Genomic DNA, 19,314 nt, shown 5'->3' with positions numbered 1-19,314 from the left:
GGAGTCTATTCCATAGCTAGAGGAAGTATTGGGTGATGAACCTGCCTCTCTATTTAGTTTTTTATTCCCTGATGTAGATTGGGATCTCTTGTTCTTCTTCAGACACATGGAGAAAAAGGAGGTCCTAGATAATGGGATCCCTGAGGGCACAGAAACGGGGTCTATATTATATCCTTGAAAGCCAACAATATCAAAGCTGATATTGTCGACACGAGAATAGCGAAAGCAGAGAACATCGAACGTGTAAATGGAAATCTCTGTAAGGGGAGATTTCCATTTACTGCAATGTAGTGTGGTCTCGGAGTTGGTATATTTAAGTAGCGGGGGTGTAGGGGGTACAGGGGGGGCTTGCCCCCTGCTTAAAACCATTAGGGTACTTTTTTCTTTCCTTTTTTTTGTTTTTGTTTTTATAAGTTCGATGTTTGAAGACATTGACCATATGGTGTTTTATGTTTTCAACCGTCTATCTTATAATATAGACCCCAGAAATGAAGGCACAGGTCTAGCCTCAAGGGTCTATGTAACACTAAGTATGAGGATAGTGGTTTCAGCTGTTCCTGAGAACTAAGAGTTTTGGGGCTCAAGATTCACGATTTTTTTCCTTAGGAACCTCTTCAATCTTTTGAGTGGTTTGCTATGTTGAGCAAAATACATGCCAAAGGGCGTATTATATTCTATAGTGATTCTAACCAGGGCAGAGTATGGGGGAACAATAACTTCCTTGGTTTTAGAAGAGATGCTCTTTGTGTTTAATTTTGATAGCAGGACTTCCTGACTATGGTCTCTACAAGTTGGTCAAAGTAGAAGGGGCCATCTTACTAGCTGCCTGGGTGTCTGATACCAGACCCATTGTAGAGTGGGGCATTGTTGATGCAGTAGGTGATAACACTTTGTTGTTTTCTGAAGGAGGCAAACTGATTTCTTAGTATTTAGTTTGAGCCTTTTCTCGGTGTACCCCATGTTAATTCATGACAGCTCCATTTCACAACTATACCCAACTTACAATCATCAACAAATCTAGTCAACCAGAGGTCCTGTTTTCCCATGATGAGATCAGAGAAATAAATGTCAAAAAGGAGAGGCCCCAATACTGACCACTGGGGAATGCCACTGGTCAGCTTTTCCTTAATTTGGGAAGCATCACCCCACACTGACAACATGCATTCTTTCCTTTAACCAGTTTCCAATCCATCTTATTACCTAGTGATTTATGTTTAAGGCTATTAGCTTCCTTACAATCCTGTCATATAGACTGGTATCAAATGCTTTTGTTAGGTCCAGGTAGGCAGCATGAACAGTGTGACCACTGTCCATGGCCTGTGTGATTTTTTTCAAAGAAGTTCACAAAACTGAGGAGGCATAAGTTGCCCTCTGCAAATCTGAACTGCTGTAGGTTAAGCCTGATAATTTTCTTAATGTCCTGATTAATGGTAATTATGATGCATTCCATGATTTTGCAGGAAAGACCAGTAAGGCTTGTAGATCTCTAGTTGCTTGGGTTAGTGGTGGAGCCACCCTTATGGAGGGCAACATCACTGCACTGCACCATTTATCGAAAATACAGCCTATGGCAAGGATAGGTTGAGCCATTAAAGGGAGGATAGTAAGGACTTGTGTCACACTGTTTATAAGGTTACCCCAAAATGTAGTCAGGACCCATTGAAGAAGTATTTTTTTTTTTTTGTGGAAAACAGTATAAGTGGGGGAGTGACTCCAGTATGTTTGAGGTAAGCATGATCATTTCAGAGGAGAAATTTACATCAGATTTATTAGCCAATATGTTGGTGATATCTTTAAGATATGAATATGAGTTTCCATTATACGTGAGTTCTGAGAAATGATGGGAATTATTTCTTAGTTTTCTAACATAACTGAAGAAAGACGTCATATCCTTTGGCTCAAAAGCAAGCCTACATACACGACAGGCTTTCCTGGACTTAATAGCTGTATTCAATTTCTTGGTAAGGCATTTTATATTTTCACTGTGGTAAGAATAAGACTTTCTGGCCTTACAAGAAAATTTAATCAGTTTCTTTCTTCTGTTGTAAAGTTTATTTCTATCTAAAGACCACCAGAGGTGTTTATTGCTGAATTTGTCACTATATTTGGTCCTTGTAGGTACTGCATTACCAATGCATTTATCAAAGTGAGCATAAAGATCATTGGAATAGGTGACTGCATATCTTGGTTCCATTTTGGGGTTAGCATGGGAGATTTTTCCGATCTCATTGTACAATTGTAAAAGATTAGCTTTTCTTCTTAACTGATAAAAGATTAGCCTTTTTGAAGTCTTTAAAGAGCGTGGTGTTACTAATCATATCAGAGGATGTTATGAGAGTAAAGGTGACCAGTTGGTGATCAGACTTGACAACTGCGGGGCCAGCCATGTGCAGGGTGCAGCCCCAAGTCAAATTTGTGAAAACTATGTCAAGGATATCTCTGACCTTGGTTGAGGTTATGGATAATTTGATTTAGGTAATTCTTGTTCACCCAAGCTAAGAAATGTACACAGAGGTGTATCTGAGGTGGAACGAAGGTGGAACCCTTCTTGGGTACAAAGTGTTAGGGAGCATGCTCAGTGGATCCTGATCATCCTTCAATGCATTACTGTCATTTTCTGAGTGCTGTAACACTCCATGTCTTCACTGCATTATCAGCATTCAGAAAAAATGGCAGTATTGCATTCACTTTAGAAATGAAGTGCTGAACTGATCTGTGTGCGACATAAACTGCAGCAGCTGCGTGCTATAAATGCAGCAAGCAGTTTGCTACAGCCTAAAAGCAGAGAAGAGCTTTTTATTCTTTTCATTTTGTGTTCCTCAAGTGCAAGGAGAGGAGTTTTTTTTGTTATTCCTCAATTTACGGCTGGGGGTATCAGATCAACGTATGGCACCAGGTGCAAGAATACCTAACTGCAATTCTAGTTGTACGTACCTAACACTGGAATTATAAGTACTGTAGTCTATGGAGGGGTAGATAATCTTAATGGGTAGTCCAGACCTGCTAGCCCATGACTACAGAGACAGATGAGAAGCACAGAAATGCAGCAGATGGCAGAAGTATCACACGCACGCACCCCAACACAAAAACAGAGGTTAAAAAAATTCTACCTCCAACCACCGTATCTTTCCTCCACCAGCCCTGTACCTTTAGAATGCTTCAATGTCTGTCAGCTATTCTGATAATCCATTCCCTGCCCCCAGACACCTTCACCCACAAGTACTTTCACTGATCCTATAAGTAACTGGTTTCTATTGTCTGCTGCCCTTGCCCCATCATCCCCCATCCTTTCATTCAGGGTGGCCTCTTTCCATCTCATGCACCACTATCATGTTCCATATTTCTTTTCTGGTCTGTAGTTGAAAGATCTTCAACTCTTCTCATCTCTGGTCATATCCTTTCCAGTCCATCTCACACAGCCTTCTAAATAGTTTTAATCTGGACTCTTTTCTGCAGCTTGACTTCCTCCTCCTTGTCCAGCATTACTGAACTGCACAAAGTATTCAAGGTGTGGTCTGAATGAGGTTCACTAGAGCGAAAGCAGTTCTGCTTTTCTTGTGACGTCTATCCATCTAAGGACCCATCACACCATTTATCTATTGTTAACACAGTAAGGAGTTGAAGAGGTAGGACAGAGGGCGCCATATGCGATATGCATGGTGGCTGGAAGGGAGATGTTAGAAATTAAACTTGAGAAAATACTATTTTATGGTGATGACCATAAGCCTTGACATATACTGTCTGAAGCAATGGTGCAGTATAAGTCATGAGAGGGATTCCACATTGCAAGGGACAAGGCAAAGAATAGATGGAAAGGATATGGGTTGGGCAGCTGAGTAGGAACTAGCTGCAATAGCCAGTCAGACATGACATTCCAAAGGTCTTTTCTTTTCAACCTCTTTGTATGTTTTTTTTTATATATGTTTATATGTGTATTTATATATTTATTATAATACACTATAACCATATGCAATATAATTGTAAGATATTTTAGTATGGTATTTAAATACTGATTTACTGATTAAGTATTATATTTTGTAATATTATAGTTAGATAGAATTTTAGTATGATTTTAAATGATGTATTGTCTTTTTAAGATTTGGCTGATTATTAAGTGGTGGGATGGGCTGAAGAATGTGACTATATGATCTCTCCTATTTAAATGTTGTAGTAATGTTATTGCTTTGTACTGATGAAGGGTGTAGACCCGAAAGCTTTATGGAATAAATTCTTTTGGTGTGTTATCTTTATGTTATAATCACAAACAGAAGCAATTTTATGAGAGCTGAGAAAATAAGCCATAGGTTAAACAACATTTGCAGATTAATTCACTAGGCATTAAATTGGGCAGACTAGGTAGGCCAAGTGCTCATCTTTTACCATCATGGTCTATGTTTCTGTGTTTGATCTAACATTCTAAAGGCCAACTGATGTTAACCATTTGCACACTCCCATTTAATTTCAACTCTTCTGTATGCCTCACCAATATACACTAATCTAAATAAAAATAATCTCATCAAACTAGCTAATTCCTATAATAACATCGCCAGATTTGCCACCGGCAATCCTTTTAGAACTCACCACTGTCTGAATCTAATGCAGCTAGGCTGGCTTGAATTTCAAAACCAATTAAAACTCTCCCAACTCACCATTGCCCACAAGATATTATATAAACCTAACAGCACTCCTATACTCTCCAATCTCATAATCCCCTACAAAAATCTAAATTCTCTTCGCTCTTCCAGCAAACTTCTTGCTAGCATAAGCAAGTCTTACAACATGGCTGGAGATTCTCTGTCTTCCGACTCTGTGGGAAAAACTGGAACCTACTGCCTAATGAACTAACTTTAATTTCTTCACTGCCTCTCTTTAAACAAAACCTCAAAAGACACCTCAAAACACACTGGTTATGCCCCTGCAGCAACCCTGACTAATCTTCTCCTTCACTACAGGTATTTCTCCTCTTGAAACTCTACTTATTTCACTTTCATTGAAGTAGGACTGTAACTGCTTAATAGAATTCAACATACTGGCGTAATCTATCCTGCTTGATGCTCCTCTGCAAGTCTCTGTCCTGTTTGATATACTGATGGTCTACATGTATCTTACTACATATTGAATTATCCTGTACATTTTGTCACCTTTACTACTGTAAATATCTACTTTACTTTAATACTACTGTATTTTTTTTAGTATTCTTATTACTTCCTGTCTTTTTAATAATCTTCTACTGAAATCAGTTCATTTACTATGTATTAATATTGATTTTTAATTTGTACTTTTTAATTGTTATATTTCAATTTTTTGTTGCCAGTGGAGCTTTTCTCCCCGGGCCTCTACTGAAAATGGAAATATATCCAGTTTGACTAGCCCGGTTAACAAATATAAAAATAAATAAAATTTCAACTTGCTATTATAACATGTCTGTGTTAAGTACCTTCCACCAATGCTTCTGGAACAAGCTCTTTGAGGTGGTGTACCCTGCATTCCAAACTATTGAAAAATCACTTAGCAAACAAAATAATTTGATCTTATATGACACGACAATATATAGTATATATAAAAATTAGATTTCTGCACATCAACAGTGCATTTCATGGGGCGGAGCCTAGATGGCCAAGTGAAAGTAGCACTTTTTTGGTGCTCCACAAAACTACTTTAAATAACAGGAAAATATTTATTTTTCTAGAAAAAACTGTCAAATATCATTGTTCAACATCTTTATTACCCGTATACTAACTTTGGAATATATTCACCAAAGTTTTCCTGTCAGAATTATCTGGAGTTTAAAACTGTACTGGGAAAATGAGTGGTTCAAAGAATTCTCATTCAGAAACTACTCTGAAAAAAGAAATCCAGTTGATGTCCTCTTACATTACAAGAGTTATCTTTGAAAATGGACAGTTTCAAGGACAATTTAGAAAATCAAAAAGAAAGCTGTCAAAAACAAATTGAAACCTTTAAAAAATTACTACAGCAACATCAAACCAAAATATTAAACATTGAAATGTCATTATCTGATATAGGTGGGAGGCTTAAAGAGGAAGAAATCCAGGGTGAATTTCTTCAGCAACAAAATAAGTGGCTTATCAACAAAGTGGATGATCTGGAAAACAGAGAAAGGAGAACTAATACAAGAATCTTTGGGTTACCTAAGAAGACTGCAGGTGATATTATTTTATTTTTAAGTTCTTGGTTACCTGACTTCCTAGATCTAAAGGAGGGTTTCTCCTGTGGCATAGAAAGAGTTCATAGAGCTATAGGTAAACCTATTCCTTCATCATCTACATCCACACCTAGATCTATTGTAGTAAAATTTCTTTCTTATCTTGACAAAGAATTAATTCTTAAATCTGCTTGAAGGAAAAACCCACTGAAGTATAAGCAGAATCAAATCAGATTTGATAATGATTATTCCTCCAGGGTCTTAGAAATGAGAAAAAAAAACTTGGCCACTTGTGAAGTTACTCAAGCAAAATAAAATAAAAGCCTAACTTGCATACCCCACAAAAATAAGGATCTTTTTTTCAAATGAAATGAGGACTTTTAATGACATTGAGGAAGCAATCACCTTCATCAAAAACAACAACATAATGACAATACCAGAAGAGATGGATTTGTTTTCATCTACCTCTCTGAAAAGATCTCCTGAGAAAAATACATGGATGTGAAGAAAAACTGATACAAAAAGCATTATTTCTTCTGCTTATCTCAAAGAATCTATTAAAACTTGAGACCCTTGCTAAAGGTAAAAAAAGTATGTACAGTCTTTCTTTTTTCCCAATTGTTTTACTCTTTCATGAAGTATTTCCATGTCTTTTTCTCTCTTTTTTCTTTTTTCTCTTTCAATTTTCTCATTTAAATTCATATATGTACCTTATATTTACCTATTACCATAAATACAATAGTCTAATAGCAGCGGTGGTGCAGTGGTAGCATTGTCGCCTCACAGCAAGAGGTTCTCCCGTTCGATTCTCAGCTGGAACGCCTTCTGTGTGGAGTCTGCATGTCCTCCCCGCGGTCAAGTGGTGTTTGAAAGACATAAGTGAATGGGTGTGCCTTCGTTGAAGGTTGGGCATCGGGCTGGCACCTCGGCGCCGTAAAAATCTACTGCCAGTCATTAGCGGACCTGAGTTTCGCTGTGGCGACCCCTGACTGGGAAAAGCCGAAAGAACAACAACCACCATAAATACAATAGTCTGATTATAATAGTCTAACTGATATAGCTATTTTTACACTAATTCGGGGCTGGAGAAATGTAGAGAAGTGATACTTGGGAAAAGCATTTGATAACACATCCTGAATATTAAAAATGTAACAGTAAATCTACACAGGCTGTTTATGCTTTCCTTGTTATTTTATTAATGAATGACATTTGAGTTGTTTGCAAATATTTGTTTCATTTCCATAATAAAACATACTTTTAGAATAAATCTGAATGTAGATAACATTTGTGGCATCACTAAATCAAGCGCCATCTTGATTTTTTCAGTTAAATTCCCCTCTTTTAAAATATGACATTCTCGAAACTCGAGACTTGTCAACAATTATTTCTGTGTACCTCGTGAATGCACTCATCACATTATATTGAATATAAAATCCTCATTCTTCCACTCACGCACTTCTTTCATATACTTTCAGTATCTCGAGTAGGATACATAACATAACTGGAAGGAGAAATAAAAGAAGGAAGGGACAGGGAAGGCTAGGATGATGCCTAAAGGTTAAGCCTTTTCACTTATGATTACTTGCTCATGTAGTATAGGAAACCTTCTTCCTGATAGCTTATTTTGTACTCCGTTCTTTCTTCCTGTTAACCCAGATATTCACATTACATAAATTGAAGGAATTTTGTCTTTTTACAAATAACTCCCTATGCGAGTCGAAAGAAAACCATTTTAGGGATGTAACTGTACATGCCCCTACACACTTCCTCATTATCTTAAAGAGACAACAGGTCTCTTAAACAGTTTAAACTCATTGAACATAAAATGTCATAAAAAGTTGTGAAGTAAGGAAAACTTTAAGGAAATATGAATGTAATCTGAATGAAGTTGTTTATTAACACATATGTTCTCTGGACTTCAAACCTAAATAGATCAGCTAGGGAAACCAGTTATTAAATTTAAAATGAACAGTTGTATATATGTTTAGAGTCAAACAGACATAGAGGGCAAAACAGACATATTTAACAGTATCACTATTTAATAAGATATACACAAACGATTGTCATGAATTACACATGGTTTGGTCATCAAATAAAATAAGAATAAGATCTTACTACATGTCATTAAAGAAGCTATTTCAAATGAACAAGATTAAAAAGCTTTGTCCTTAGATAATGCTAAAGAAATACCATCCTGTTGGATTGAGCAATGAAAGGAACTGAAGGATAGTAATGATTAGTACATAAAATGTTGTTTTGCCCTCAGTAGATGAAATAGAAAGGTAATAAAAGTAAAAATGTCACAATAAAAGGTAGATGCCTGGGCTTATAGTTGATATTATTATTAATATCTCTCACAACAAAGGCTATAATGTAACCTATAAGTCATATACTGAATGAAATGGTTGTTTTATAAGGGATCACTAATGATGGCAGGAAACAGGATTATCTTAACATCTTATCATGCTGTTTTAGTTGCTCTATATAAAAGTTTGTTCAAAATGAAATTGTGTACTTGGTTTATCACATACAGATGTTAGGATTGTAAGATATAGGAAGTTTATATGGCAAGAAATGACATGATTTCAATCACATGTATTAAACTTAGCTTGTCTGGAACATGATGTCACTATTTCAAATGTTTAGTATGCCTTCTTCAGACAGTAAACTATTAAAATCCATACTAGATTATAGAAAGTTGCATAGAGGAAAACACATACAACATAGTGGATTCCTATACTGTCAGTATTTCTATCAAAATATGTTATGGGGTAACTAGTTGACATGACTTGTCACTGAAAGATGAGAGGGCATGTTTTAACACAACTCTCCAATTTATTAAGCAATTAAATTTCCTTGTCTACTGTCACATTTAGAAATTAGTAAGTTCTGAACTTCTAATAAGCTATGGTAAAATTGTAAAAATGTTTGCTCAATAACTTGTATATAATATGTTGTAAGTTATGTGAATCATAAATACCTACTTAAAGGATAAGAAAGTGGATCTGTCATATGGTAAAGAATTTAAGAGAGATGTAGAAGCTATAAATAACTGTGATAGCCTTTATAGTCAGGGTGCTATATTAAGTGATATTCTACAACGAGTATATATCTGTGTGCATTTATATGTTATAAATGGTTGTTTATACCTGAGAAACAACTTCATCATGCATGAAAAATTATCTAGTAACTTTATTCACTTTTCACTGTTTGTTGATAATATTATTATATTGTAATATTGCAAAGGTTTATCCAGTTATGAGAACCCACCTTTTTCCTTAAGAAGCAGTGATTAATATTCATCTTATTTTTTACCACTCTAACATTATAAAAAGTATTGTTTTTAACAGTATTAATTGATAGTTGTTTTTTTTTAATTAGACTATAAAGTCTTCTTCAGAAAACATATAATGGAGCCTCAAACCTTTCATTCTTCTTTGATTTGTTCTGCCAGCTTGGGAATGTTTTTCATTCCATGTTTGTTAAAGGGTTACTTAAAGTCTCTGTTTATACACTTGTATGAGATTATTCACTGTATGTATTTTTTCTTTCTTTTTGGCCTCATTTAAGTTCTAAACTATATATTTTAAAAGTAATCAGTAATTTGTCTTTTAGATTTAGTATATGTAAGAAAGTTACACAGCAATTAAATAATAAAATATCTTGTTACTATATCTATTTCAAATACTCTAATTGTAAATAAATAAGATGGACATAGCATTACTCTCTTTAAACGTTAATGGTTTAAATAACCCCAAGGAAAAGATCCAATTTACTAAAATATCTAAAATTAAATAAAGAACAGGTGATATTTTTGCAGGAAACTCACTTTAAAGCTAATGATAATTTTACATGGAATCCAAATGAATATCTAAGGTTATCTAATTCATCATATAGTAAAAAAAACAGAGGAGTCTTAATACTATGGAGGAAAATGTCACTAATCCTCAAGTTATTTATAATTATGAAGACAAATATGGCCTTCTATCAATCATAATAATAAGATTTAGTAACAGAATTTGGACTTTGGTGAATTTATATTGGTTTCCTGATATAGGAGTAGGAACAGTCAAAAAGCATATAGATCTTATTAATAAAATTTCTAAGGGTAATTTAATTTTGGGAAGGGATTTTAATTGTATTTTCGATAGTTCAGAGACTGCTAATAAAAGACCTTTTCATATTACGTCTATAGGGAAAGCTCTAAAAAATGGGTAGATAATTTGCAGTTATTAGATCTCAAGAAAGATAATTTATTAATATTTTCTCATAGTGATCATAGATTCAATACCCATACTAGAACTGATAAAATTTTTATATCCCAAGATTTAAAAATGAAAATATCCTAGTTTTCTATAATCCCTTCCCCTTATCTGATCACAATTCACTCATTCTTGAATTTCAAACAGATTTCAAGAGATTGACTTTCACTAAAAGAATTCTGGCCTATATCACCAAATTAAAACAGATCAAACCATGGTTGGATTCAGAAATGCAATATTTCTTAGATATAAATTATACTAGTGATATAAATATAGTTATTTTATGGGATTCCCTAAAGGAATATCTATATGGCAAAATTATTACTTGGTTTAATAACAAAACAAAGGAATGGGAATCCGAGTTAGTTAATATTCAAAAACAGATAATAGAAATCAATCTAGTTGCTAAAAAAAGAAATTGAGGAATTAAATAAAAAAATATAATGATATCCTAACTCACAAAACCAATTTAGCTTTAGAAAAATTAAAACTAAATTCTTTCTCTGTTTCTCCAAAATATATGTACAACCTAGCAATAACATTAAAAAGACACCCCACTGAAAATATCACAAATATAATCCACGAAGGGAAAAACCACAAGAAAGACTCAGATTTAAGTGACATCTTAGAAACCTATAAATATCATTTTACAGAACACTACAAAAATAATGATTCATACAATAATAACTTAGATTTAGGCTTGGATTCTTTCAAATTAAAAAAAATACCGGGAAGCTTAATTATAGATATTCGAAAACACATTTCTCTCAAAGAAATTAATGAAAAAATTAAATAAAGTAAAAATAATAAGGCTCCAGGTATAGATGGAATCATTATTGAAATTTATAAACTGTTTCCAACATCTGCTATATCAATTATGCAAAAAGCACTAAATGAAACGTATATACAGGGCACAATTCCACCTTCATGGAGATATTTGTTGATCACCCCTATCTTAAAGGAAAATAAGAATCCCAACTTATGCAGTTCATATAGACCAATTTCACTACTTAATAATTATAAAATTCTTATGTCTATTTTGATTAACAGACTCAAGAAATCGCTGATTCAGGTCATTAGTGAAGCCCAGACAGGTTTTATTTATAATAGACATACTCATGACAACATTCAAAGAATTTTAACCATTACAGACATTTTAAATAGAGACAACAAGAGGCTCTTATAGTTGCTTTAGACATTGAAAAAGCTTTTGACTCATTAAATTGGAACTATCTTTTTAAAATTCTACAAATTTATGAGTTCCCTAAACAATTCATTACTTTAATAAAAAATATTTATAAAATAATGTGGCCTATGTTAAATTAGGCGTATTTACCTCAGAAGCTATTGAAATTACTAAGTGTACCAAGCAGGGCTGTCCTATGTCTCCAATTTTGTTTGCTTTAGCAATAGAACTTTTTTACTCAACAATTCGTTTTAATCCCAAAATTAAAGGCATTAACATATTTGATCAATTTAATTCTAAAATAATGCTTTTTGCTGATGATATACTTCTTACTTTAACTCAGATAAGTCATTACATGAACTAAATCTACTAGCTGAAAATTATCATATCTCAGGTTTAAGAGTTAATAGTTCTAAGTCTAATCATATGCTGCTAAATTAAAAAAAAGACTCTAATTCTAACATAAACCAAATAATTGGAAAACAGGTTTCCTCTTTAAATTATTTAGCAATTGTATTATGTGAAAATTTAGATTTATCTTTAACTAGAATTATAATAATATTGTGAATACCCTAAAATCACTAATTGTGAAATGGAATAAATTGTATTTAACATTTGAAGATAGGTTGCAGTTAATTAATATGATTCTACTCTCAAAAATAAACTACATTGCACTAGCTATTCCTATAATACCCAGTAAAAATCTTTTAAAAGAAATAAATAAAATTCTTATAAATTTTCTTTGGTGCCCAAAAAGAAAAAGAATAGCTTTTTTAAATCATATCAGACCTAGAGATCTGGGAGGGATCAATTTTCCTGATTTGGAATCTTATATTAAAGCTTCCATTTTCAAAATGGTTATAAATTGGTTTGATCCAAAATTTTCTTCCGCATGGAAAACTTTACACACGACTATATTCCTAAATGAAAATAAATTAACAAAAAAATTACAACTAAATGAACAAAATAATAAACTCTGGCATATTTTCTGTATCAATCTGCAATAAAATTCTGTTAAACCCACCAATCTAAATTATATAAATTATATTTACAACACATTCAGGAGTTTTGTAAATAATAATATTGATATTAAATTATGGTTACAGTTATTAATTCCCTTAAAATCACAAAAAACTTTTTCAGTAACATTCATATAAATATTCCTAATACTTGGGAAACAAAATAATTTACATGTTGGTACCACTGTATGAGAAACTTGATAGTTATGGATGTACATCAATTAATTAATACATTTGATTTATCGAATTCAGATTGGTTAGCTCTTAGCAGTCTACTTCCCTATACACATGATCTATGCAGAACAATTAACAATTCTTCCTTTAAATCCATACCTAAACCCATATTTTTTACATGAAGTACTATATAAGGATTTTAATTGGACAAATTTAACTTCAAAATTATGTACAATCATTACTAACTATAAAGCTACTCCTAATCAGAGGTTTTGGAATTTTATTACTAAAGAACATCCATTATTGTTAACAAATGAGAATAAAGCTAGTCTTTTATATGCTTTTAAATTAACCTCCAATATGCAAGTTTGGAAAATTTTCTCATGGACGTTTTTGCATTGAGCTTTCTATACTCCCAACAAAATTGCCAGATTTAACAATTTTAATGATGTAACATGCTGGAGATGTTCTTCAAAATGTAAGGCTGATTGTTCTCATATTATGTATGAATATACTTCCTTTAAGAAATTTTTGGGAAGATATTGGTGAATTTCTTCAAGCCATCTTTACAGATTCTTTTATTTTGTCAAAGTCATTAATTTTTCTGAATGTAAATGAAACTATCATTATGAAAAACAAAGACCTTTATCTTCTCTGGACTACAATGGCAGTTAATAAGAAATGCATCACAAGAAAATGGAGCTCCTCCTCCATTCCGACTCTCAATGATTTTCTAACCCTATTGAAAGATGTAGCGCTGTTAGAAATAAGAGTCAAGGAAATGAGAATCTTACCTAAGAAATGGATTAATAATCCTTGAGAAAAAGTTCTCTCCCTTATTGAGACACTTAAATCAGACACAGTTTTACCTACTTGAGTGGAGAGGAAGTAAGACGATCTCCTCTAACAATGTGTAACTTTCTTTGTTTATATCATATTGTTTTTCCTTTTTTCATAATTGGTTTGAGGCCATTTGTACATTTTGTAAATAGTTTATTATAATTTATTCTTGCTTGAAATGTAAAAGTTTATTATTATTATCTTTGGAAAAAATTAATAAAATTATTTGAGTAAAAAAACATTGCATTTCATACATTGACAATACACACTGAGAAAACTCTGAACTATCAAACTCATCCAAATGCAAAATGCAAAAGAAAACCCAATACTTTCCCTTTTCAATCATTACATCATCTGCCTCATCTTTCTAATGCACATACACACACACACACACACACACACACACACACACACACACACACACACACACACACAAAACATGAAAATAAACCATTCAATCACAAAAGAAACAAGCACTATTCCTTTGTGATCACATATACAACAATATTAAGACTAATCAATCTATCAAACCAGCTAGCAAATGTCTTACATTGAGGGGTTGCCCTCAATTCTATTATTGCACAAAACAAACAAAGAGAAATCATTATGTTATAGTCAACAGCATGCAAGTTGATTGTAGTATTACATAATGAAAACAGCACTTGATGTACCAAGCAGCAAGTTTCCACTTGACCAAAGAATATTTTGATTAAAAAAATTGCATCCTCAAATACACAAACACACACACACACACACACACACACACATACACATACACACACACACACACACACACACACACACACACACACACAAACACACACATAAACAATTGCTAGTCTTCTTGTGTACAAGAGCATGGTCAAGTGTTTTTTTGAGAATTTCCCCTCTTCCATTGTAGTGGGATTATAGTTTTTGGCATATATAAGTAGTAGGGGGTGTGGGAGAGGCAGTGGGGCTTGCCCCCTTCCAAAACAAATGTTTCATGCTTTTCAGTTTTTGGAAGGGGATTATCTGATTACTTCAATTTTGGTTGAGTACTATGCCCCTTGATAATTGTGTTTTGGCAAGATAATATAGACGTGTGTGTGTGTGTGTGTGTGTGTGTGTGTGTGTGTGTGTGTGTGTGTGTGTGTGTGTGTGTGTGTATGTATATATATATATATATATATATATATATATATATATATATATATATAGATTCACTTCATAACACTGAAAGCTCAAAACACTGAAACCAAACACTGAAACTTCAAAATCTTGAAAACTCAAAACACTGAAAACACATATCATACATATACTGAGTTTAAACAACATAAATCATAGCACTTTCCACCAAGTGTTAGCTGGAGGGCAAGCCCCCCTGCACCCCCCATGTGGGGGGCTGCACCCACCACACCACCTGCTACTTATATATATATAAACTCCAAGATTGCACTTCACTACCCTAAGTGCAATGTTGGAGTTGATATACACTTGGTGGGAAGTGCTATGATTTATGTTGTTTAAACTCAGTATATGTATGATATGTGTTTTCAGTGTTTTGAGTTTTCAGTGTTTTGAAGTTTCATTGTTTTGGTCTTCTATATTATATGAAGTTTTCTCATTTTCAGTGTATTGAGTTTTCAGTGTTATGAAGTGAAAAAAAAAAAAAAAAAATATATATATATATATATATATATATATATATATATATATATATATATATATTGGTCTGTATTGAATCATCAATGTCAAAAATGCATAGATATTCAATGTATTGAGCACCAAATAATCAAATAACTTAAAACCTAGGCAAAATGCACAATATAATTTTTTTGCAGCTAGAAAGCCCCCTGCCCCATATTGAGGATCTACACCCCAACTGCCCTGCTACTTGAAATATAGCAGCTTCAAGATCACACAACACTGACAAAAAGGACAAATTCCCTAGCTCCCTCTCTGCCAGTATTAAAAAAAAAACAAACACTGCACAGACACACACAAACTATTGCTTATTTTGTTATTCCTTTGGTGTGTATTACAGATTTATTTACTTGTTCATGTTTTCTAACATCATATATTTCTCAGTGTAATTTATCTTTTACAGGAACTACTAAACACTGCTTACTGTGGCATGTGGTATTTCATGTCTATTATTTGTGATTCCCATTAACTACTCTTCCTTTGTCTTTCTCCTGTAGGTATATTGGCTGGGTCCCATGCTTGGTGCTGTCCTTGCTGGAATCTCCTATGAGTTTTTTTTTGCCTCCAGTGCTTCAAGGGAAAAACTTGTGGCATGCATTACTTGTAAGGATATAGAGATTGTGGAAACAGTCAGTGTGTCCCAGTCATCTCTCTCATTTGCCACACAGTCTGCCATCCGAGCAAAACAGGCAAACAAGCATGACAACAACTAGCAATGAAGAGAAGTAGCTAAACATTCTGATGAGAGACACGCAGTAAAATGGATGCTTATTGATACTGGGCTGTACATTTTAAGACATGTCTTAAATTTTTGTGATCTTGTCTTGTATTAAATATTTTTTTGCCAAAAGTTGCATTTTTTTCAAACAAGCTCACCTCTAGCTCATTACATCATGCCACTCATGTTCCTCTCCATGGTATTGTTCACTTCTGCTGGTTCCTGCATGCCTCCCTTCCAGTTCTGTTTCTGGTGATTAGACAGTCCTCTTCGAATCAAGCAGCTTCTGGCCATGTCAACATATTCATCTTCATCTTCTGTGAAATATTGTGTCCTTTTCTGGGGGCAGACCTCTGAAAAACAAACTGCTTTAGTGAAAGGAAACAAAACCAGCGAAAGTCCTAAATCACAAGTTCTTATAAGAATGGGACCTCTGTTTACTTGCAGCTGATTATTACATACACATTTTGTGATACATATTTGTTTTTCATCACTGCCAAATAAACAAAAAGAACAAGCAAACTTAGTTGCGTTAACAATTAATGACATTGTGTCTGTTGTCATCTAGGCAAGCATAATCCAAAAAAAAAACAAACAAACAAAAAAAAAAAATTCTTACCCATCAGAAATGTATCTGTTATCTTTACATAGTCATCATTTGGGCCCAAGTCATAAACTTCTGTAAAATTAAAAAAATAATAATTAAATTAAACATAATGTATTGATTATTATATTTTCCTACACACATACATTAATCAGTTGCATCTAGTCATGTATGCAATTTTCATTATAGCTGTTTCTTCACATGCAGTTTAAAATCATGTCTTTACATTTTCTGGTCATTTGATAACTCTGTGGCTATTGGCAATATTTCCTTTCTCCATTCCTGTGTTGGCTTAGTTCTTAGAATGCTTTCTGCAACATTATGAATAACATTCTGTATGGTTGTTGTCATTCTCTTCAAGGATCTGCATTCAGCATCTCACTTGCTTCTTTTTTCTTGAAACCCCCCCATCATCATCATCATCACCCCTTTCCACTTTTGAATTAATTTCTTCTTCTTGTGTAATGTATATGAGTCTTAATTGTGCAGCTCTAAAATATCCCTTCAAATCAAGTAATCTTAAACCACCTTTTCGGCTTACTCCACTTAACGCTTGCTCTTTTCCCCTCATAGATAAATTCCTTCATCTCTTAATTAATTATTGTCCACAACTTCTCCTCTGGTTGATAAAAAAAATGCCCAAACTACAGGTCAGCACCAAAAAAACTAAAGGGACTAAAAACATTTTCACTACTTGTATCTTACTATCCACTTATCCTTAGCTGCCAAAATGGAAGTATTTTTAATTCATATTTCTAAATATTTAATCTTATCATGTTCTCCATAAATATAGGTATTGCTAATCCAGTTTATGTGTGGATACATAATTTATGGCTGCAGCCTTTGTTTTATCTTCATTAATTTTATGTCCTGAAAAGACACGAAACTGTCGCAAAATGGTCCACAACACTGAAATGTTTCCTGTCCTTTTCTGGATATAACAACTACAAAATAATATAATCTGCAAATAAATCTAACTTTTCTTGATTACAATACAATTATATCTTTGAATTTCTGAGTTCCTTATTTACTTAACAATGGCTCTAAATGTAAAGCAAATAAAAAAGGGGAAGTTAGATGTCCCTGCCTGGTTTCACTGTTCAAACACAACTTATCTGAGAGGAACCCTCCCTCTGTAATTCTTGCCTCCGATCTTTCATATATTTGATCTTTCATATATCCTTCTAATTAATCTTACTGATCTATAAGGGAATGTAAATGCTTCCATTGCTATACTCATGAAATCACAACTTACTCTGTCGAATGCTTTCTTTGCATCAAGACTCACCAACAACAGTGGCATTTTCTTACTTTCTGCTTCCATCTGCATTATCATTGTTCTGTTAATGTTGTCAACTGTTTGCCTCCCCTCCACAAAACCACATTGATCTGTATTTATCAATTTCATAGGTTCATAGGTTCATACTAGGCTATCTGCCCTGGGGCAATTATAAGCCTAGCCCAATTCTGTATGGCTTACGCCACCCATTGATTTGAGTATACTGTGCCCTTTTTAAGGTTTAGTTTACTGTGCCTCTGTCTAATAGTGACATGGGAGTAATCCCTGGGGAAAACCTACGATCCCCCATCCACCTATTGAGATTCTTCTTGAAGAGATTCAGTGAGGTGCTCTACCTCACATGAACTGGAATTCTATTCCAGAGCGAAGGGAGCCTCTGGGTTATGAACCTGTCCCTCCAGCAAGTTCTATTTATTTCTGTGCTGAGGTTCAAGTCCCTTGAACGTGTGGCTCTAAGGGATTTAGATTTACTGAGGTGAAGCATGTCCATCAATTCTGGATTTGACATAGCTTTGTATGTCAGGCATAGATCGCCTCGAAGTAGGCGGTATGCAACTGAGTAGAGCTGGAGTTTTTTTAACCGAGCAGCATATGGCATCTGTTTGAGACCCTTGATCCTCTTGGTGAGATACTTTTGGGGTCTTTCTAATTGCTGCAGGTGTCAGGTAAGGTACATCCCAAAAGGGGCATTGTACTCTATGATGGGCCTGATGAGGGATGAATAAAGGGGCACGATTACCTCTCTTGATCTAGATGTGAAACCCTTCGTGATGAGGTGGGCTATGTAGAAGGTCTTTCTATCCACTTTGGCAATGTGGGTTTCAAAGGAGAGATTGCTATCAACTTGGGTCCCCAGGTCCCTAATAACTTTCTCTGTACTTAATGGGTTTCCGCCTATGTGGTAATTTGTGGGTACATTGTTTTTGCCAAAGGGTATGACTATACATTTTTTGGCATTTAGCTTTAAACCATGGCGCTGGCACCAGTTATCTGTCTCTGTGAGACCTTTTTGAAGGATGTTTGTGTCAGCTGGAGAGTCGATTATGGCGCCCAGTTTGCAGTCGTCTGCGAACTTGGTGAGCCATAGTCCTCCCACGTTTGCCTGTACCTCGGAAAAGTATATACCGAACAAGAGTGGTCCCAGGACAGAACCCTTTGCAATTCTTTTAGCTAATATAGACATAAACACTTAGAATCATGGTTTAAAATTGAAATGGGCCTATATGTAGCTGTATCTAGTACATCTTTACTCTCTTTGATTAATACAGTCACCACAGCTTTCTTCCAAGAGGTTGATGCTTCCCCTCCTTTTAAAATACCATCAAGCAAGATCATCCCCACCTTTATCACTTTCTTCCC

General features: G+C 34.2%; 1 protein-coding gene across 1 annotated transcript in view; it reads left to right on the top strand.

Moving 5' to 3' along the window:
• LOC122811677 (aquaporin-4-like) overlaps positions 1-16,046 on the top strand; it is a 99,495-nt gene extending 83,449 nt beyond the window's left edge. Inside the window, exon 5 of the mRNA XM_044083676.1 lies at positions 15,831-16,046. Within this exon, the coding sequence (XP_043939611.1) occupies positions 15,831-16,046 (216 nt within the window). The remainder of the gene's footprint in view (positions 1-15,830) is intronic.
• Positions 16,047-19,314: the final 3,268 nt, after the last annotated feature.

Source organism: Protopterus annectens, chromosome 9.part0, assembly GCF_019279795.1.
Source record: "Protopterus annectens isolate FY-2018-M chromosome 9.part0, PAN1.0, whole genome shotgun sequence".
In the NCBI taxonomy this organism is placed as follows: Eukaryota; Metazoa; Chordata; order Ceratodontiformes; family Protopteridae; genus Protopterus; species Protopterus annectens.
Note: the sequence above shows the minus strand (reverse complement) of the source record. Positions and strands in the feature narration are given on the sequence as shown.